Source organism: Otolemur garnettii, unplaced genomic scaffold (assembly GCF_000181295.1).
Source record: "Otolemur garnettii isolate 467f Iridium unplaced genomic scaffold, OtoGar3 scaffold00019, whole genome shotgun sequence".
NCBI lineage: Eukaryota > Metazoa > Chordata > Mammalia > Primates > Galagidae > Otolemur > Otolemur garnettii.
The window spans coordinates 19,692,752-19,709,298 of record NW_003852414.1 but is presented as its reverse complement, the minus strand read 5'-3'; the positions used below and the strand labels follow the sequence as shown (position 1 = coordinate 19,709,298).

General features: G+C 41.9%; 1 protein-coding gene across 2 annotated transcripts in view; it reads right to left on the bottom strand.

Moving 5' to 3' along the window:
- Window positions 1-237: 237 nt before the first annotated feature.
- Window positions 238-16,547, bottom strand: part of NUDT5 (nudix hydrolase 5) — a 25,878-nt gene continuing 9,568 nt past the window's right edge. The window contains exons 2-10 of one of the 2 annotated variants that reach the window (XM_012803331.2): window positions 16,252-16,363; window positions 14,927-14,994; window positions 10,016-10,065; window positions 8,425-8,532; window positions 6,394-6,489; window positions 5,108-5,209; window positions 3,352-3,360; window positions 3,163-3,216; window positions 238-477 (exon numbers count right to left, since the gene is read on the bottom strand). In XM_012803331.2, the coding sequence (XP_012658785.1) occupies window positions 368-477; window positions 3,163-3,216; window positions 3,352-3,360; window positions 5,108-5,209; window positions 6,394-6,489; window positions 8,425-8,532; window positions 10,016-10,065; window positions 14,927-14,994; window positions 16,252-16,314 (660 nt within the window). In that variant the 5' untranslated portion in view covers window positions 16,315-16,363 and the 3' untranslated portion in view covers window positions 238-367. Of the gene's footprint in view, window positions 478-3,162; window positions 3,217-3,351; window positions 3,361-5,107; window positions 5,210-6,393; window positions 6,490-8,424; window positions 8,562-9,179; window positions 9,300-10,015; window positions 10,066-14,926; window positions 14,995-16,251; window positions 16,364-16,547 lie in introns of those variants that run through there. The other variant, XM_023511356.1, reaches the window with a different exon arrangement.

Here is a 16,547-nt window from a genome sequence, read left to right as displayed (position 1 = left end):
AGGTGTACGTGGCTGGCGCCTTAGCCGGTTGAGCCACAGGCGCCGAGCCCAGGTCTCTTTTCCTATGGAAATACCTCATCTCCTAGACTAGAAAAGTAACAGTTGAGTTTAAAATACTTTTGGAGTAAACATATGTGCATTTATGTTCTTTTTCACTCATGTGAGCTGGAGTTTAACACATTGAAATGAAAGGTACAACCTACCTGTAATTACAATTCCATACCACCACCATGTGCATTCTGTGCTGCTTTTATTTTATGAAAAAGCTAATTGCAAATCTACATTAAACTAAGTTGAATACAAAGTCTTAGTGGAGAAGGCCTGGTTGGTCTTGTTTATAAAAACATGGCCAGTGTTGTCTGTGGCCTCAAAATTTCAGGAAGGGCACTTCGAAAGGCTTCGTGTTTGCATGTTTCAGCGCCAGAGCGTAGGAATAGACTCTGGCATCCACTGTGAGATGCTCTTCAGCTACCAGAGCTGCAGGAAGCAAAGAACACAACACAGATAATGCAGTCAATGGAAGACGACACGACTTAGCATTCAGTGTTTACTGAGCGACTAATATACGCCAGACTCTACTGCAGATACAGCTGACACATTTTCTGCTTGAAAGGATCTTTAAGGAAGAACAAAGGCCTTTCCTTAGGATTATATCCCAAGAATGGGACAAGAACATTAGAGATAATGACCTTTTGTGTTTTAACACAGGAAAGCTATACGTTTACACATCTGATTTTTATACTTCCTTTATATAATAGCTCAGGTGAGGCTTTGCTACTCACTATACAGTGGCTATACTATCTTACTGAGGGACTCAGGTGTCTTTCTCACTGCTGGGAGCACATTGTTCCCCTACAAGTTGGGGCATGTTAGGGCGGGAGGTAACCTACCAAGAATGGAGGCCCCAGCATCCTAATTACCACGCGTTTTCCTAAGAACTATTTCCGATGGAGGTTGTCAGACTTTTAGTGTGGGACATTAGGAACAAGTTCAGAGACATTTTCACCTTTGAAGGCGGGATTATGTCCTATTCATCTGGACATGGAAGGTGCTTGGTAAGTGTTGAATGAATGCTATTTTTTGTGGCAAACTGGTCTTAAAGCACCTTCTTTACAACTTCTCAAATGTTACTTGAATAAATGGTGTGATTATTTTGATAAAGCTAGGTAAGTCTGGCTCTTTTATCTCTTGCTCTTTATACAGATAAGTCTGTTCTCCCTTCCCTCTCTTGCTCTCTCTTTTTTTTTTTTTTTTTAGACAGAGTCTTACTATGTTGCCCTGAGTAGAGTGCTGTGGCGTCACAGCTCACAGCCACCTCTAACTCTTGGGCTTAAGCGATTCTCTTGCCTCAGCCTTCCAAGTAGCTGAGACTATAGGTGCCCACCACAACGCCTGGCTAACTTTTTTGTTGCAGTGTCATTTTTGATTAGCAGGCCTGGGCTGGGTTCGAACTGGCTTGCCTTGGTGTATATGGCCAGTGGCCTAACCACTGAGCACAGGCGCTGCCTTTTGCTTTATTTTTTTCTCCCTCTTTTAAGAACAAAAGGGAAGTTAGGGAGAAAGAAAGCATTTGTTAAAGAGGATACTCTTCTAATTAAAAAAAGTAAAAACACGGCACATAATATTTAAACACTCACATGCCAAGTGCTTTGCCTACATGATCCCATTTCTACACATCCCTCTGAGGGAGGGGCTACTGCTGTTCCTCTTCTTTTTTCGAGATAGAGCCTCAAGCTGTCCCCCTGGGTAGAGTGCCGTGGCATTACAGCTCACAGCAACCTCCAACTCCTGGGCTCAAGCGAGTCTCCTGCCTCTGCCTCCCAAGTAGCTGGGACCACAGGTGCCCGCCACAACGCCCGGCTATTTTTTGGTTGCAGCCGTCATTGTTGTTTTGGGGGGTCCGGGCTGGGGATTCGAACCCGCCACCTTAGGTGTACGTGGCTGGCGCCTTAGCCGGTTGAGCTATAGGCGCTGAGCCTGCTGTTCCTCTTTCATGAGAAAAACCCTGAAGAGCCCAGGGACCCTGTTGGAAGTGAGGCTGTCAGACTCTCCTGTACCTCTTCAGTATGATTACTTCTGACGCTGGCTTTAAGACCTTGAGGTGCTTTTTACACCTTAGGTATAATTTTCAAAGGTAAAGGAGGAAGGCCAGGTATCTAGGCATCTGAAACCCCAGCAGCTTTGAAAGATCCACTGGATTTTTCGAGCAAATAACAGACATTTTAAAATAAAGTGCTCCAGTGATGAAGTGAAAGTGTAAGCCACTGGTACTCGTGGAAGGGCATCAAAGACTTCTCAAAGCTTCAGGTCAAATTTTGAAATAATTATTTAAAAACAGAAAATCTAGTATCAGTTATCTGAAATATAACCAATGAAATATTCAGATTATGAGAAGTGTTTGCTGTTTTACAAAGGAGCGGATGGGATCCGCCCAGCTCACACGGAGGCTCCCTGAAGGGCCCACATCCTGTCATGGGTGTAGTATGTCTCCATGGAGTTGTTATCACCCAGGACCTCTCTCCCTATTATAATCTTACTTAGTTTTTACAAAATGCCTGTGAGATAGGCCGGCCAAGAAGCACACCATATAACTGATGTCCAGTGATTTACTAGGGGTCACACAGCTCCTTTGGCTTGTTAGGCCAGCACAGCAGGTACAGAGCAGACATCTCAACTATTTGTTGAAGGAATGTTGTGAAACTCTAACTTAGCACCCTTCACAAAGGACCATCTGACATACTAGCATACTCAAGGAAAAGCTAGGACAGTGGTTCTCAACCTTCCTAATGCCGTGACCCTTCAGTACAGTTCCTGTGGGTTGCAACTCACAGTTGAGAACCGCTGAGCTAGGAGATAGTTACCTACACCTTTGCAATGCTATGGACTAAAGATTATGTTATAGACAAGTTCTACTAGAACTTGACCATTCTGTAGGAAAAAAGCCTCAAAAAAACTTTCACTTGACATAGAATGTTTTGCTCATATTTTCAAACTCTCTGCTACCCAGAATGGAAAATTAGTATTGGTCAACTCCAGTTTCTAGGTATTTAACTTTAATGATCTGTAGAGGACAGAGAAATGGAGTTGTATTTAATGTCCCATGTACTGGGGATGGGCACAGGGAAAAACAGGGAGCTGGATAACAATAATAGGAATGCTTACCATCAATTCTCTTCAGCAGGTCATTCTTTGGTAAAGAAATTACTTCCACAAATTCTAAACAAAAAAGTACATATGAAAACAAAGCCAAAGAGCCTGCCAAAGACCTGTCAAAACAACCCGAAATGTCTGTAGCCATTACCACTATCCCAAGCCACACAGCCGGTCACCGCGGGGAGCTGAATAACATACCTCCATCCCCTGAAAATAAACAGAAGGACAGCACTTGAGCAAGGCCCAGAGTGGTGTACGCTGGAAGACTTCTATGCCAGACAGAAACCTGGATCTCTGCCGCCTTAACTTACATACATAGTAACACAAATTCAACATAGCAGTTATTATTCTCCAAATCACATTTAGCACCAAAATTTAAAGCATTTTCTATAATATGTATATATCCTTTTGACATTTATGTATGATATTGTGGTAAAATATGTACAATATACAAAAAATTTACCATTTTAACCATTTCTAGGGGTACAGTTCAGTAGAATTATATAACATTCACAGTATTATGCAATCACCACTACCCACCTCCAGAACTTTTTTATCATCCTAAAGATGTTGATGCTTCATCTGTTCACAGACACTTAGGTTGGTTCCACCTTTGGCTACTGTCAGTGGTGCTACTATGAATGTGAGTGTACAAGGATTTTTTTTTTTGGAGACAGAGCCTCAAGCTGTCCCCCTGGGTAGAGTGCTGTGACATCACAGCTCACAGCAACCTCCAACTACTGGGCTCAAGTGAGTCTCCTGCCTCTGCCTCCCAAGTAGCTGGGACCACAGGCACCCACCATAACACCTGGGTATTTTTTGGTTGCAGCCGTCATTATTGTTTGGCAGGCCTGGGCTAGATTCAAACCTGCCACCTTAGGTGTATGTGCCTGGTGCCTTAGCCACTTGAGCCACAGGCGCCGAGCTGGATTTTTTTTTTTTTTTTTTTTTAAGACATGGTCTTGCTCTGTCTTCCAGGCTGAAGTACAGTGGCACAATCATGGCCCACAGTAGCCTCAAACTCCTGGGCTCAAGTGATCCTCCTGCCTCAGCTGTCTCAAGTAGTTGGGGCTACAAGTGTGTGCCTGGCTAATTTTCCCAACAGGATCTTGCTACGTTGCCCAGGGTAGTGCTTTCAGTTTTTTTGAGTAGATGCTCAGGAGTGGAAATACTAGATCCTATAATAATTCTATATTTAACTTTTTGAGAAACTGCCAAACTTTTCTGCAGTGAGTCATACGTATACCTGCAATTCAAAAATTAAGCACTTAAGATTAGCTGCAGGGGGATACAGAGACACAGACACGAACTAAAGAGGGTGAGAATGAATCCCTCCTACATGATTTACTGTACTGTTGTATATATAAATACCCCCTTTAAGGGGTGGGGACGGACATGGAATTGACAGAGGCATTACAGTTTTTAAATCTGAACTTACAAAGAAATATTATAGAGCAAAGAATTTCCTAAGTCCTTCTCTAAATACAGAAATCAGTAAGGGATAGTGAGTAAGGTGCTGCCCACAACAATTACACCATCCTGACAATACACACAGACAAAGCAACAGGGCGATTCTGAAGCTTCTCACTGTCTACAGGTCTCTAGTTTGTATTAGTAAGTGGGAATAAACTTTGTGCAGAAAATATGGAAATACATTAATTTATCATTTTATATAAGGAAAGCAGAAATATCAAGTGGTAAAAGAAAAATGTCAAAACACACAAGACTAGGAAAATAGACAAAAGTATCGGTAAAGTCTCTATAAGACTATGGTTCTTTCCATGAAAGACTATCATCCTTTGAACAAATCAAAAATCAAAGTAGTACACAGTGTACCCCATGACTGCATTAATGTACACAGCTATGATTTAATAAAAAAATAAATCAAAGTAGTAGCAAGTGAAAAGATATTTAATGCAACTCTCCAACTTAAACACAGCCTACACAAGCTCACCTGGCTTTGGCTTGGGTCGCACATTTTCTGCGTCATCTCCATTAATGGTTACTGTCACGATGTGGGTGGTACAGTTTGACAAACCGGGGTCCATACAGACAGCTGTGGGGGGAAGCAGTAGACCATCTTAAAGACAGCAGTCATAGGCTCGGCACCCGTAGTTCAGCAGTTGTGTCGGCCACATATACCAAGGCTGGAGGGTTCAAACCCAGCCCGGGCCACCTAAACAACAATGACAACTGCAACAAAAAAATAGCCAGGCATTGTGGCGGGCGCCTGTAGTCCCAGCTACTCGGGAAGCTGAGGGAAGAGAATCTCTTGAACCAAAGAGTTTGAGGTTGCTATGAGCTGTGACACCATAGCACCACTCTACCCAGGGCAACAAAGTGAGACTCCTGTCTCAAAAAAAAGAAAAAAGACTGCAGTCACAGGTTTCAGTCGCTTTGGTCATTTGCCTCACTACTTGAATGCCTTAGGAGGAAGAAAGGGTTCGTGATTTACAGTCACATAGAACTGATGCAGGAAAGTACAGTTATCATATTCAGTCAGTATACGCCATAGGGCTGCAAAGCATTGATGTGTAAATAAATACTCGTATTTTTCTTTTTTTCTGAGATAGAGTCTCACTACATCACCCTGGGTAGAGTGCTACGGCATCAGAGCTCACAGCAACCTCAAACTCTTGGACTCGAGTGATTCTCTTGGCTCAGCTTCCCAAGGAGCTGGGACTACAGGTGCTTGCCACAATGCCCAGCTATTTTTGGTTGCAGTTGTCATTATCGTTTAGCAGGCCCGGGCCAGGTTTAAACCCACCAGCCCTGTATGGTGGCCAGCACCCTACCTACTGAGCTACAGGTGCCGAGCCAATACTCAGACTTTTCCCAGAGTTTCTGCTTCAAGTTTGGTAAGCCTGAAGTGTTAGATGTGGTACTGTTAAGTCATAAAATCCTTTCACCACGTCAAGGAAAAAATCATCTTGTGAGGAACACAGCACATGGATGAGGTGGGTAAATGATAGCGCTTGGGGTGCGGGAAATTTCCTGACTCCTCCCCAGCTTTAGGTCCTTCTCCCTCCAACTTACCTATGGGGAGGAGAGATTTGTTCACAGATGGTGACCAGTCCTAATCTAGGATTTCTCTTCAGTGAACTGGCCGAATAAAAGCCATGTGAATTCTAACCAGGAAGGACACCCAAAGAATCCCTCCCTTCAGACCTGGATAAATCTATTGTGTGGTGACTTTTCAAGAGTCTGTCCTTAGGTGCACAGCTGGGGAGTGACACCAACCTGGAGAACATTCAGCAACGTCACCTTTGTAGCCAGTTTCCTCCTCCAGCTCTCGGAGAGCAGCTGCTTCTGGGCTTTCGTCATCATCTATGAGACCTGGAAGTCCAAACTCTTTGTAAGACGGGGCAGGGAACCTCTCATCCTTCTAACATAGTTGCTGCTGAGCTATGTTAGAAGAATTCAGAGCACAGTGAGAAGTATATATTCTTATAGATAAAACTGCTGAGGCTTGGGACTTTTTTTTAAGAGACAAGAGTCTCACTTTATCGCTCTTGGTAGACTGCTGTGGTGTCACAGCTCATAGCAACCTCCAACTCCTGGAGGAATCGCTTAGGCGATCCGCTTAGCCTCCCAAGTAGCTGAGACTACAGGCGCCTGCTACAATGCCTGGGTATTTTTTTTTTTTTTGGGTTGGAATTTGGCTGGGGCTGGGTTTGAACCCGCCACCTGAGGCTTGGGTGGTTAAGTGGGTTCTGATAGGCACCGTGTGTTCCTCTTGTTTAGAGCCAGGGTTTTCGTCAACCATCTCGATGCTGTTGTGTACAGTGTGGATGGCATCTAGGAGGACAAGTGATGCCCTGGTGGCTCTCTGGCTTAGATGTGTAGCTGGTTTGACTCCAGCACAGAACCTTATACATTTTTTGTTTTCTTATAGATAAGATGGTGACAGTATCACCTATCTTGTCTTCCTCCCTCACTGAAAAATAGGCCCTGTAGGGAAATGCCAGAAAGGAACAGAGTAAAGGCGGGGGGGACTTTGGTGACTGTGGGCTCACTCTGAGAAAATAAGGGGAGGCCAAGTGCAGGAGGCAGGCAGCAACTCAGACTCTTTTTCCTGAAAGGAGTTAAAAAAAAGTAAAGGAAAAATGAAATTCAGGCTATTTTCTCTTAATGTTATTAATTTCTTCTGTAAAATGGTAAGTAAATGAGACAGAAAATAATTAACTGTGTGTTGTCATAAACTGAGTTGTCAAAATACAAAGTAACACCACTAATGACAAATGAGAGTTAATCACTTCAGATGGGAACAATCCAATAAAGTCCTATGATTATACTGGGACTATTAAATTCTGGACAGCTTTACTGTGTAACTGAAAAAAATGTTCTTGGTTAGTTGAGCTTTATAGCTCAAGCCTATAAATCCTAACACTCTGGGAGGCAGAGGCAGGTACACTGCCTGAGCTCAGGAGTTTGAGACCAGCCTGAGCAAGCGTGAGACCCCATCTCTAAAAATAGCCCAGTATTGGCTCAGAGCCTATAGCTCATCAGCTAGACACCGGCCACATACACTGGCACTGAAGAGTTCAAACCCGGCCTGGGCCTGCCAAACAATAATGACACCTACTACAACAACAACAAAATAGCTCATTGTGGGGGGCGCTGTACTCCCAGCTACTTGGGAGGCTGAGGCAAGAGAATCGCTTAAGCCCAAGAATTTGAGGTTGCTGTGAGCTGTGACTCCACAGTACTCTAGCAAGGGCGACATAGTGAGACTCTGTCTAAAAAAAAAGCCCAGTGTTTTGGTGGGCACCTACGGTCCCAACTACTTGGGAGGCTGAGGCAGGAGGATCACTTGAGCCCAAGAGTTTGAGGTTGTTGTGAGCTATGACGTCACAGCACTCTATCGAGGGAGACGAGTGAAACTCTGTCTCAAAAAAAAAAAAAAAATTTTTTTTTTTTTTTGCTTAAATCCAAATCATGTCTTCACTCTTTTTACACAGGGCAGATGAAGCTGGCTTTTCCATTCATGGCTTTTAGAGTTGAAAGTCTGGGCTATTTGTTATTGTAAATTTCTGGTTAGGAGCAGATCAGTAGTGACAGAAAATAAGTCAACAAATTGGGGACGAGCACTTAGTCCAAGCGAGGTCAGAGAGAGGAGGGTGGCAGTGTGGCGGCTGCCCTCACATACATGGGCTTAGTGGATGGGTGGAGGAACCCCACTAGGGAAATGGTTGTGTCTTCTGGAACTACAAAAGGGTGTTAAAGACCCAAGCTTTGCAATTCACTGAGACGCTACCTCCAGTTACTCACCTGCAGGGAACTCTAGGCAGTAGCCGCCCATCGGTGGTCGGAACTGTTTGACTAGAATGATACACTCATAATGAAGCGTTCTCTGCAACACAGGGATGACTGCTACACCTGTCACCAGGAAATGACACCAAGGACATCTGTAATGAAAGGTCAGTGATACCAGCAATTTCTTAGAGCAAGCTAACTAAAACCCCGTATTTAAAGAAATTTCCACATCCAAAATGTACCCTGTATTTGCCACTGGCCATAAGTTAAGTTTATCTCTGATACTGGCAGTTAGCCTTGGGAGCTAATCTCACTGAAAAACATAATTAAAGAAAAATAATCACACTTCTATGTTGTTTGAATGTTCTTTCTTTCTTTTTTTTTTGAGACAGAGCCTCAAGCTGTCCTCCTGGGTAGAGTGCTGTGGCATCACAGCTCACAGCAACCTCTAACTCCTGGACTCAAGCGAGTCTCCTGCCTCAGCCTCCCAAGTAGCTGGGACCACAGGCGCCTGCCACAACGCTCGGCTATTTTTTTTGGTTGCAGCCGTCATTGTTATTTTGGCGGGCCTGGGCTGGATTCAAACCCGCCACCTTAGGTGTATGGGCTGGTGCCTCAGCCACTTGAGCCACAGGCACCGAGCCTGAATGTTCTTTCTTAAAACGAAAAGCTCATTTAGTTGTCACAGTTTCTCAAAAATAAAATCAAAACTAAAATGAAACATTTCCCACAAGGTTTAGGACATAAAGTTTGATGGAACCATCTCTCACCATGCTAGGTTGTTGGTGAAGTTACCATGATCTACGTGCTCTTAGGTTTCCTTTAAGCAATAAAGCGAGTAGGTTCCACTGTTTGTGTATATGCCAGCTAAATGACTGTTTTAGGGTCTCCCAAGTTACTTGGCCTTAATCAAAACAAAGGAAAAACAAAAAACTACTGAGTTCTGAAAAACACAAACCACCCAGGAGGCGCAGCCAGCCTCCTAAAACCTTCTCCATCGGTTAAGAACGACAGCTGGAGCACAGTGCTGTTTGCTTTCAGTAAAAACAGAAACCCAAACAAAAGGGAAAAATAGTAAAGGCCTATTGCCCAACTTCCCCTAGACCACAGGTGATTTTCAGGATTGTTTCTGGGCTCTTTGCAGTCAAAGCATTCATGCCTGGAAGGGAAAGTGAACTGAATGAACATCTTTTCCTTATCAGCTGATAAAGCAAGTGGCCAACAAGCATAAGGATGTACCAAATAATTTTTCCAAACTAAAGGTTCTCACCTAGATCCTTTGAACAGAATATAAAGGACTTCATACCTAGACACAGTATATGGGTTCAAATTACACTGATTTATGCTTCGCTAGAAACATTAGTACACCTTCCCCGCAGAAACACTGTTCTGATAAAAAAACCAAAATAACAAAATATTGTTCTGAAATTTGATAAATAGAGGCAGAAGTTAGTTACATCGCACTGCAAAAACTAATAGAGGAGACTTAAAGATAAAAGATCATAATTGAAGATAAGTCTGCCACGAGGCCTTGACTACATTAACTCCCCATAATCACATCAGCTAACTTCCTTTCTGAAGAATTCTAATAGGTTTGTGGTCATACCATCAGCAGACTGTCCCTTCCTGGTCATACGCTTCACTGTTTCCCAGGTTCTGTTCAGGCAGAGAAGAAAAAAGTCATTAGTGCTAAAGAGGAGAATTTTCTTCGGTCTTCTAAGTACAACCAGAACTTCTTCAATGCATGCAATGCATGCAAATGAACTGGTAGTGTTGGTAAGGAGACTAATAGCTTCTGAAAATTACCAAAGAAAACCATCACCCCAACCCTCAGGGTGCCATCTAAATGGAAGCGTGCTGAGCACTCGAGCTCTGTAATTTGAATCACAGGTCTACGAGCAAGAAGCACAGCTGGTGATCACAGCTGGAAAGGCTGTTAAGCAGGTGTTGCAAACGGAGCGAGTAGAATCCCAGCCCCGTCTCTAAGAACAGAAGTTACTGCGCACTGTGTGAGCTACCGCCAGGATTATTTATGTAATTTTGATTTTTTAAATGCGATTTGAAGAAAGTAGCACATTCCCATTTATTAATCAAGGAATTATTAAACTGAGGTAAGCACTCTAACTTTGCAGGTGTGAGATCTTATCTAAGGGGAAAAATGGTCCCTGGAGGAAAAAGTTAAGGGAATTAACAGCAGATTCCTGCTCCCTTTTCTGGCTTTCCTCCTGATTAGCTATCTCTTTATGTTACCTAATTCGGTTTTTTTGGTAACATGTGTGCTATTCTACTTCCTAGGCACATTGGACAGAAGTGTATGGAAGACTCCGTTACTAAAACAATTAAGCACCTTAAACAGAAAGGGTACCAGAGGAAAGTTCCCCCTTCACCCTCTTATCCCTACAATGGAAAAAGCAGTGTGAAGAGAAGGGAGTGGAGAAGCAATTTTAGGATGGCTTCTAAAGGAAGCAAACATCACGGTGACTGGGATTAAAAGGGGTGAACATCCCAAGGGGAAGAGTTAAAGAACATGACTGAGGAATCAATTCTCTTGCTCATACTTTTTACCTGGTTATCCCTAAAATTTGGGCTTCCTGACATTTCTATCATCAACTTCAGATATTTAATCTGGCTTAAAAAAAAAAAAGAACTTTCTGTAAATTATACATCTTTTAGCACTGTACCCAAATTCTAAAGAGTAAATACCAAACAGACTACTCTGACAGCTCACAGCAGCCCAACATTCCTGTTAGTAGCAAGAAGCCAACCCAAACCGATGCTGATAATAACACAGGTTGCAAGAGACAGAACACCTTTTGGCATAGCTCACTGTGCTCCCTCTTAAGGTTAGTCCTAAAGACTGAAGGAGGAGGAGCTGGGGAAAGCACTGAAGGTCCCATCCCAAACACACTAGGAATAAGGGAAACAGAGAGAGTAGCGTCATCATGGTGCTTAAGGTAATACTCTAAGCAGTAATGAGCCATAAATAATGAGCAACAAAATAGAAATGCATTTTTAAGAAACATACTAGATCAAGAATGCCCTGGGAGAGCTCCAAAATCTTAAAGGGACTTAGAGACAGCAGACTGAGACAGAAAATCTAGGTCTCTATCAAAGCTACAATCTCCTGGAGACTGCTTTCTTTGTAAAACTTGGGAAGGAGTATTTTATCTCCTGAACCTCTTCTAGACTTAGAATTCTGCTTCCATGTACCATCCCATCCTTCAGTCTCTTTTGCTACAGGAAAGCCTGTTTTCCCTCTTCCCTCTCGTTCACCAACAGAAGAGGCAGGAGGGTAAGGAAGGATGAGGTCGGCATTATCTTGACATACTGCCAGCACACTTCATACTCCCAAACTAATTCCATAGCTCCGTGCACCAATGTGACGGTGGAACAAAGGATTTTCTAGCTGCTGTTGTATCCCTTACTCTGCCCTCCATCTGTGGGTTGTGCATCTGTGCATTCAACCAACTGTGGATCAAAAATATTTGGGAAAAACCCCACATCTGCACTGAACGTGTGGTTTTTCTTGTCATTTTTCCCTAAACAATACAACTGTTTACACAGCATTTGCATTGTAACAGCTACTGGAAGTATCCACAGAGGAATTAGAGTATCTGGGAGGATGTTCATAGGTTATATGCAGATAATATGCCATTTTGATCAGGGACTTGAGCATCTGTGGATTTTGAGATCTGTAGGGGGCCATGGAACCAATCTCCATGGATACTGAAGGATGAAGGTATATGACAAGTAGTCCTTATTTGAAATGCTTGGGACCAGAAGTGTCTCAGATTTGGGGTTTTGGAGTCTTTGCATTACTCTAGGGGTACCATGCAGGCCTATTTGACATTTTCAACTGTATTTTTGTATCACAGAGCAGAGGATGAGCAAAAAAAACCACAGCAAGTAATACATATAGGTCTTGGCCCCCGGAGGGGCACTGTGGCTTTGGCATATCCAGCCTATTCCTGTACCATTTTATCCCTGTGTGGGCACACTGGCATGGGTGAGTCTCCATATCATGTAAAAGGACCAGCTGTAACTGAAGGGGGCTGGGAGGTCTTTTTTCCCTGTGGACTCAGAACAGACTGTGTTGTATGCCTGTGTTTTGACTGCAACCCATCACATGAGGTCAGGTAGGGATTTTCCACCTGTGGCATCATGTGGGGACCCACTAAGTTTTAGGTTTTGAAGCACTTTGAACCGTGGATTTTCAGATTAGGAATGCTCAACCTGTACATACATGCTTTTATGTCAGGTAACAGATAACACATTTGATAAATGTACAAATCATGGTGCATTTCCTTCTAGAAAGGGCAAGAGCTTCTTCAAAGCTTGACATTCTGGTATGAAATATTAGTGCTTTGCATAAAACCTCTTTGAAGGCCGGGAGGAAGACCCAGGCTTGTGGGAATGGAGGTGAGCGTGCTGTAAATAGGCTGTACATTAACATGGTAGTTTGGGAGAGACGTCAGAGCCCATTTCCAAACTGCTGAAACAGACTATCCAGGAGTGAGTTAGACCGAGAAAAAGATTCTGATGCACATCCCTGATGGAGACAAGCTAGAAGGGAAAACGACTAGTGAAGAGAGGAGTAGGAGTTAAACACATATTCTTTAGGGTTAAAAACTGCATTTTGTGTTATAAACCCAGTTTTATAGGAAAGAGAACCCAATGCTATCTCTATAAATTGGGTTCCAATCTCTGTATATGTTTTTACAGATATAAAGACATTTGAACATCCTGTGCTCACTAAGGCTTGGGATGTGTCACACTCCTGCCTCCTGCTTCTCTCATACTCAGTTCTCCACGTCAAGTTCACCTGACACTTTACACGAGAGTCACAGCCTTCCACTGCGGCCTTGGATCATAGTGTGCACAGCTTTTTTAGTGGTGGGTTTTACTTTATTCTTAACTTTTTTTTTCCTGTTTTACTGGCAGAATCAGCCAGGTTTGTTGGGTTTTAATTCAACAGTGTTTCATGTATCTTATGTTTCCCTTAAGGCTCCAACACTGGGTCTTATGAAGGTTTCTGAGTTTAGTAAATACAATAGAAAGTTGTTCAGATTTCTGACAGGTCCATGTATTTTCACCTCGATGACAGATGTATTTCCTCACAACCACGTGTTCTCATTTGATCACTTAACAAATGGAGTTTTTGTATTAATGAATTTAAATCGTGTAATCTAGACACTGAATTAGTATGTGTTCTTACTAATTCTGTTTTATTCTCTTTTCTATTTCACTAAGTAAATACTTTATTTTAACACATTACTTTTTTCCTGATCGTTTATAAATATTAAAAGATTACTAAACAAAAACATCTGGAAAAGAGAAGAAAAAAGGTTAGTCACATAGCTTCTTTTTTTGGGGGGGGGGGCCGTATTTTTCTTTCTGATCTTTTCTTCTCCATTATTCTGCAGCATTTAAGAAGCATATATACACTTTTCTATTTTTTTTTTGGAGACAGTCTCAAGATGTCACCCTGGGTAGAGTGCTGTGATATTACAGCTCACGGCAACTTCCAACTCTCCAGCTTAAGCGATTCTCTTGCCTCAGCCTCCCAAGTAGCTGGAACTACAGGTGCCCAACACAACACCTGGCTATTTTTTTTGTTGCAGTTGTCATTGTTGTTTGGTGGGGCGGGGCTGGATTCGAACCCACCAGCTTGGTGTATGTGGCTAGCGCCCTAGCTGCTTGAGCCACAGGCGCTGACCCCACTTTTCTATTTTATTATCAACTTAACAACTTTTCCCACATCACTAGGTTGTCTTCATAATCTGCTTTTACAACTTGATCTAAGCCAAAAGATCAAGTCAAAACCAGCTTTTCAGATGGCTGCATAATTTTTACCGATACACATAACAATTAGTACCTTATTTTTAAGATATTTAGGCTACTTTCAATTTTTCTATTAAAATTTTGACGGGCATTTCTTATATATATATATAAATCTAACTCCAAATAATAGATAATTTCCTTAACGTATTCTCAGAGTGGGATTATTAGGTCTAAAGATATACTATCTTTATGCTTTTGACACATGTTGTGAAATAAGCTTTATAAAATATTTTTTTCCACCTTACATTTTTATGAGGCAGGCATATAAATTTTACCTTGAAATCAGCAATGTTTTTATTTTCTATTTTGTTCTTCTAATTTGGAGATTAAAATAAAAATTGGCCTATGAGAAGAAAGCAACACCAACCATATATGATTCTGCCATCTTACAGCTTAAATCAGGCTTGGCCTAAAAGTTTTAGGTCTGTGCTAGTCTATGTAGGGAAGATGATATTAAAATACATTTCTGATTAGTTACTGGAACATATTTACAACCCAATTTAATTCAGAGATTATAAATGATCCAAATAGTTTAACAATGGTAAAACAGCTAAATTAGATTCTTTATTTAAAATTATTTACAAAAAAAGGAAAACACCAACATTTATTCCAAACACTCAACAGACACCCTGAGAACCCAAATACCGACATTTTACAAGAGAAAAAAAATGTTTACCTAGTTTTACCAGTAGGATCCATGTAAGTTGTTTTTTCAAGCTTGACCCATTTTCCTTCTGAAATTAACTAAAAGGATATCAGATAATAAGTTGGGAAACTTTCAAACCAAGTTGTTTTTTATCTAAAAGGGTTTTTATCTCCTTCCAAATTGTCTCTATATAGCCCTCCCAATAATCAATCATGTTTCCCTCCCAATAATTTGCGGGTAAGTTTTCAGTTCAGAGGAGGTATTCAAAGTTGTTTTTCTGCTTCTTTTTGGAGTTTTTGAGGTCGTACTAAGAAGTGAAAAGAAAAGACAGCCTATAAACTCCTGGGTGTGCGAGGAGCAGGGGTAAGTGGAGGGGTGTGCTCCGGGGGGAGAGGTCTTCTGGTTGCTCCCTATGTCCTGCTCCTTGATCTAAGTGTTAGTCTCGCAGGTACCGTTAGCATGTACAAAATTCATCAGTGTGGTTTTCCTGCCATCCATCATTACACATTGGAAAAGCTAACTCGGGCAGTGGGAAACCAGGTCAATGACTAGGTTTCCTATCAGATACATGGCTTTCCCACCCGACTCTGAGACGGGCACCCAGAATTGTTCTGCCTAGACATTGAGGGGTTTTAGTTCCCAGGACTAACTTACCTATGGCACTATACTGAACTGAGAGGAAAGTTTCACTGTGTACATAAAGCAGTAGCCTTTTTCTTACTATCCTATCTTTCACTTCTTGCCAGCAGCAACCTAATAATTATCAGCAGATCTGTTCACAAACAACATGGAAAGATTTTAAATCACAAAGAATTCCAGAAAAGTGTCAAGATCAGAGTTCGGAGATGAAGGGTTTAAAACTTATCCAATGCCATGGTTCCTGCAAGAAGAGACTTTTAAAGCTAAATTGAATGAAACAAAGACACACATTGGTTCTAGAACTGATTGGAATTTAGACTACAATTAACAACTTAGGTTTTTACTGTTCTTATATATGTTAAGACCACAACCAGCCAAGATGTAATAATAAATACGAAATTTTTAAGTCCTAAAATCCACATAAAATGTATTCTTTTATTCAGGGAAAAAGATTAAGAACTCTTCTGTTAGGAGCAAAACCCATTTGCACAGGTTTGATTTTGATTTCACTAACGCATATAATTAATCGTTATATGAGGATATACTTTGCTCCCACATGAGAGCAAAATGTGAGCCCAGAAAAGGGAGTAGGAAAAATCCCTAAAAACTGTCTTCAAGAACAAAAAACAATCATCTCACAAAAGATAGCCTAGGTATTTCTTTGAAACTCAGATTTATGTGGGGAGGGGGAAGAGAAAAATGCAAATAAGTTATACCTCCTCTGAAATAATGCACTGTCTGCCATTCTGAGCAGAATCTGTTGCTTCTTGGTTTTCCATTTTCAAACCAATCAGTTCTTATTGTCAGTCCTCAGGTGAGATGTTCACGCTGCAAGATAAGGAGATTTGTTTAACATTTGTCCATCGGCCCCTAGGCAAAGTACTCAAATGGCAAAAACTGTTTTGTTTTTTTTTTGAGATGGAGCCTCAAGCTATCCCCCTGGGTAGAGTGCCATGGCATCACACTCACAGCAACCTCCAACTCCTGGGCTCAAGCGAGTCTCCTGCCTCAG